General features: G+C 42.8%; 1 protein-coding gene across 1 annotated transcript; it reads right to left on the bottom strand.

The window, feature by feature from the left end:
• Window positions 1-2921: 2921 nt before the first annotated feature.
• LOC139176304 (synaptosomal-associated protein 23) lies at window positions 2922-4807 on the bottom strand. The gene has a single exon (XM_070767846.1). The coding sequence runs from the start codon at window positions 4677-4679 to the stop codon at window positions 4044-4046; it is 636 nt and encodes a 211-aa protein (XP_070623947.1). The 5' UTR covers window positions 4680-4807; the 3' UTR covers window positions 2922-4043.
• Window positions 4808-5713: the final 906 nt, after the last annotated feature.

The raw sequence follows: 5713 nt of genomic DNA, 5'->3' as shown, positions 1-5713 counted from the left end.
GGCAACCCTTGGCACTCCTTGACTGGTGACTGCATCCCTCCAATCTCTGCCTCGATTGTCACAAGGTGTTTTTCCCCGTCATTAATCCTGTGTCACTGGAGGGACAGTGGAATGGAAGGAGGTAGATGAGCGGGGCAGTGGGGCAGTGACTAGATGCAGTACATACTTTCATGTCAACTCTGTCTCCGCTCTTAATTTACAGGCTCTCTGCAGGCTGGTCCTGACTCCTAGGCTGGGCTGACATCACTGAGCCGAGCAAAGATGTTCACCCAAACGAAGCAGACATCAACCTCTGCAGACAGAAGCCGAGCTCCTGCCTTTCTTCCCCAGTTTCCCCGCTCTGTACATCCACCTCTAAACATCCAGCTTTCTCATACTCCAGAGTGTTGCCCAATCCCAGGTTCTGGAAATTCTCTTGCCTCCAGAAACAAAATGATAACATCCAGCCTGTCTGGGCTTGGCTATGCTATGGACAGACAGCACAAAACCAGAGGAACTGTGACATCCTGCAAAATAAGCCCAGCGCTTGTCCCCTGTACCTCTTTTATCTCCAGCCTCTGTTGTACGATCTAGGAGGTTCTAGCTCTAGGTTTGATCACGGGATCTAGAAGTATTGATATATTAGGCAAGATTAAAACGGAACATTTCTCTGAAGGTCTGGTACTTTTCGAAATCCTGACTTTGAAATTTAGAAGCATCTTGACTCAGCCCCAGAGCTTTGCATCTAGACTGCCCATCCCCTGCCTGGTCTTCCTTCTTACAGCCACAACAGGAAGCCCCCTGCAGGCGGCAGGGCTTCCGTTCCTCCTCTGTCACCCCCTGCACTTGGCTTTTCCCTTCTCTTCAACACAGACATCCAGCTCTGAGCTCAAAAGTCCCTGGGAATGCGGGTCATCTGTGGTGTTTTCGTAGTCTGGGAGGTTCTGAGAGTTTCCAACAACAGGTTTCTTCCACAGAAACCTTCAATCAGTACCTTCCAGGTTTATCCTAGGGAAGGAGATAACGTTAACTTTCTGAGACATAAAAGGTTTTGCTTGCAAGCAGCTCTACAAATATTTTTTTGCCCAATTGCCAGTGTCTGAGGCTTCCTACAGGCCCCACCTGATATCTTCAAATTCACTAGTTCTTGGGTATGTGAATTTGGGGGAGGCAATGAAAAGAGATTTTTTTACATGCCCAGTTGACTATTTAGTTTGAGCAGTCCGAGAAAAGAGAAAGGACAGGTAGGCATCATACTGTTTTGCCAAAAGTTTTCACTTTCATCTCAGGTTCAAAGGATTCATTAACAAAATAAGCCACTTGTTTTATACAAATAAATAATACTAATATTTATTAGAGAGCTATCTAGCTTACTTTCAATGTACTAACATTAAAAGAAAAAGAAATAGAAAGAGCAGAGGATACATCACCAAATTGGGTTTTGACAAACATCCAGACTTAATCAGCGCTGGGAAGTCCCGGGTCACAGCACATCTGGAGTCCCAATTGGAAAGAGGTTCCAGGCAGTACCCCGTTCTATGGGTGAGACTTCAAAGATTGCAGTTCAGGGTTCGCACTTATAATCCCATGACACAAACTAGTATCATCATCAATCTGTGAGCAAATTGCAGCTCTGGTTTCATGTTAATGCTGTTTGTTTTGTAGTGTAAAATTTGGAATGTTAAGCAGGGAGCTTGGTTGGCCAGGGCCCCCTCCAGGGGCTCAAGAGTCCCAAGATTTGTCCCCTATCTTATCTGTGGTGCTGCAAGGCTTGCACTCACAGCAGGAAGTCAGGGCACTCACAGCACAGTTTCCAGGCAGGTCCCCTTGGGTCTTGGCTCCTACTTGTCAACCACAAATTAATTTTTAGGTTGATAATTTATGCCTTCTTATCCAGGACATCTGCTATGTACAATAGTTTTCCTAGCTTGAAATTTCTAATCCTCCCTTGAATAACCTTCCTCAGCTCCTTGGACAGAGATTGCTTTGGTGGCTATATTGCAATAGGCCTGGTCAACAGCACAGAGTCTGGCATCACAGCCTCTGAGTGTGACTGGGTGGGAGCCCAAGGGAACAAGGATCTACGGCCCTCCCCTCCTCTGGGGTCCTCTGACTTTGACTTTGTGGCTGGGTGGCTCAGAATAAAGGCATGATGGGTCAGAAGTGTAGGAGGAGCTGGAGTTGGGGCTGGCCCCACATTAGAGGCAGAAGTGGTGGTGGGCAGAGACTGCTGACGATCTAATCTTTATATAGCCAAGGTGGGCCTCTCCTTTATGTAACTGTGTCATCAGATGAAAGCAATTAGGATTCTTTTTCTGGGTGGATGGACACTCTGCTCTGAAATTTTCATAAGCAAAATTCAACTGAGTAGGGGCCAGGACCCCAGGTGTTTAAATTTATGTCTCCAGGGTACACAGTGATCCCTTTCAGGGAAACCCATACTCTCACTTCTGTCTGAGACTGATTTTTTTTTCTTTGTTTTGGATAATATCTACAATTTATTGGAAAATTTCAAAACACTGTGAAGCATATTACATACATTATCTCAATTGTTTCTCACAGAAGGTGAGGTGGAGAATGTAAGTTTCAGAAAGGATAAACCATTGGCAAAGATCAAACTGCTAGGGAGAAGCCAAACCGTAATTTGATCTTACTAGGTCTCAAAAATTATTCTTTCTTGAGCACTCTACTTTTTTTTTTTTTTTTTTTGATTTATGGACCTTTCCTTTATTCAGTTTGTGAAATTAAAGCTGACAAAATTACTGCTTCCCATCCCCCCAAAGCAGTCGCAGAAGCATATTACCTATTTGAAAAAACAATTCCATTAGTTACAAAATTTAACTGTAAGGATCAAACAGTAGTAGTTATTTGTCAAACCAATCAACATTAATAGTCTTGAAGTGTGCAGAAGCTAGTTTTTAAATAAAGGTGACAAACACCGGTAAGATTCTTATAACACTTATAAACAAATGTGATTCTGGAAGTTGAGTACAAAAGAATGATAGTGCAATCATCGATAAGTAAACCAAAGGCATAATCTTCCAAACCATTTAGTTAAACAATAAATTCTAGTTTAAAAAAAGTTTACAACTACATAAAACTCAAAGCAATCTAACTATTTTTCTACCTGAGATCAAAATAAGTTTTTTTTCCTATCTAAACATAATTTGTGGCATTGAGGTAAATCTGAATTCACGTGATACACTTTGTCAAACTTTTCAAAAAAATTTTAAGCCCTGCTGTAGAGAGAAATTCTCATGTTATACATTCATATTTACATATTTTTTCCTCAAAGACTAATGACAAATTTATGAGGTTAATAGGCCTGTAATGGGACTGTGATACTATTAATAATATGAAAATAAAGCTACTCATTTATACCATGTGTTCCTATATGTGCAATATGAAATGGATCATAGAATCTATGTACAAAGGTGAATCACCAAGAGTTCAGAAATTAAGCTTATTTTAAAAAAGCTCAGTCTGCTCTTTTTTGGAGCAGAGGTTGCAAAGTTGCGATGCATAACAAAAACATTGTGTACCTAGGCTCCAAAACCAAGCACTGGCCTAAACTGGCAATAACTGCAACTTAAAATAAAAATTAAACCCTACTAGATATTCACTGTGGTTACACCACTTTTGGCTTTAGGGTCTGTAGGTTTTACTGAGGTAACAACCTCTTATCTCTTGCCTCCCCTCCTGTGCTTGCCCCCACTGCCTCCAGCTTCCTTTCACGTGGCTGTCTTTGGCAATGCTTCCATATTTTGAAAGCAGAAGAACCTGCTAAAGTAAATGGAGAGGATGAAAAATAAAACTATAAAAAATGTATGAAAATCAACCTAATTGTATGGACTGAGAAAGAAAATGCTAGAAGGAAGACTAAGAATACCCTCAAGGGAAAACGAGAAAAATTAAAAAAAAAAATTGGGGGACTGTTACTCCTAGATCTTCCACATCTCCTGATTAGAAGAGTGTGGAACCAAGATTTCAAACTCTGGAAAGGTGATGACTTTGAAGGAGGAGCTAGGAAAGTAAATAAATGATAAAGAAGTACAGCAGTAGCTTTAGCTGTCAATGAGTTTCTTTGCTCTGGCATTGGCATTGTCAATACGATCTTTGTTGGTGTCAGCCTTTTCTGTGATCCGTTCTATTTGTCGGTTTTGAGCTTCAATCTCATTGCCCATGTCCAGAGCCATGTTTTTTAGGTTTCCTAGGATACTGCCCACTTGAGTCAGGTTGTCTTCCATTTCATCTTCCCTGGCATCATTTGTTATACGTTTAATGTATCCCCCGCTGGCTGCTCCTGCAGTCGCTTGTTGAGGCTGACCATTTGTCACTCGGCCTGGCTGCTTAGATACTATATTGCTAGGAGAGTTGTCTCCACCATCACCCCATGTTGCCTTATAGGCTTTACTAGACTCGAAGTTCTTTGTCCTACTACATGGGCATACACAAAGGCCACAGCACTTGTTGAGTTCTGTTAAAGTCTTCTCTGCTTCTCTCATATCTTCGTTTATTTGGTCCATGCCTTCTTCTATGCGTTTTAGTTGTTCCCCTTGTTCATCCAGCATAGTGATAGTCTTGATTCCTGCATCCTGTGACTCAATGGCTAAACCCAGGATTCTCCTTGTACTTTCCAGAGACTCATCAGTAACCTGGTTAGCCCTTATCTGAATTTCTTCTGCTGAGAGATTATCCATGGTGAATTAAAATTCTTGATAGGTGCAGAAACTGAAATGTGGATATTCAAGCAGAGGTCCAGCCACTCCTCTCCGGCCGCTACAGCTCGGACACCCGCAGGCCGAACTCCCAGCTGCGCCCTTCTTGCGCCTGCCCACTCTACTTTTTAAAAATTGCTTTGGAAACACCCCACCCCTGAAATAATGCCTAAATGCAAAAACGTACATGGGTGCATACTTAGTCACTCAGTCACTTACAACTCTTTGTGACCCAGTGGACTGTAGCCCCCCAGGCTCTTCTGTCCATTGAATTTTCCAGGCAAGAATACTGGAGCAGTTTGACATTTCCTACTCCAGGTAATCTTCCCCACCCAGGGATGGAAGCCTCATCTCTTGCGTTTTCTGCATTGGCAGCAGGATTCTTTACCACTGCAGCCACCTGGAAAGCCAGAATGTAAAAAGTACATAAAGATGTCCAAAGCTGTTTTAAATAACAGATTAGAAGATCATTTGTATAGTTTTCCCCTCTCAGTAGGAGGTCAAATCTGGGACTAAAGTGGATTCCTTGTTATTATCACATCATGTAAATTAAAAAAAAAAAAAAAACAGGGAGGAGAAAAATCTCAGAATTCCAGCTGTGGCCCATGGTCTACAATGAAATGTAAAGATCTTAATAAACCAAAGCCCTTAAGAAAAGCATTCAAGAGGTCTGCGATTTTAATAAAACCCAAAAGTTTAATAAAACCCAAAAATTGAAAAGTTTTTTCAATTAACTTAGTGCAGCTAAACTAAATTGAATGGGATGAGAGCTGGCAGAGGGCCTGGCACACCACGGCGCTAATGGAGTGGAAATGAACCAAATCTCTCGGTCCCGAAGGGTTACTGCAAGCGGGACCCGCGCCTGGCGCTCGCGCAGGCGCAGAACCAGGGCCGAAGCGTTACTACAAAGGGACGCGCGCCTGCCGCTCGCGCAGGCGCAGAACCAGGCGGCCAGGATGAAGGGGGGCGGCGCACCGCTCTGCGCAGGAATCACAGTCCCGCCTACCGGGCTTCAG

This window comes from Bos indicus, chromosome 16, assembly GCF_029378745.1.
Source record: "Bos indicus isolate NIAB-ARS_2022 breed Sahiwal x Tharparkar chromosome 16, NIAB-ARS_B.indTharparkar_mat_pri_1.0, whole genome shotgun sequence".
NCBI classification, from domain to species: Eukaryota; Metazoa; Chordata; class Mammalia; order Artiodactyla; family Bovidae; genus Bos; species Bos indicus.
This window is presented reverse-complemented; position numbering and strand designations above follow the sequence as displayed.

Excerpts from the sequence above, each read along its gene's own strand:
- LOC139176304 (XM_070767846.1), bottom strand. The coding sequence starts at position 4,679 with ATGGATAATCTCTCAGCAGAAGAAATTCAGATAAGGGCTAACCAGGTT.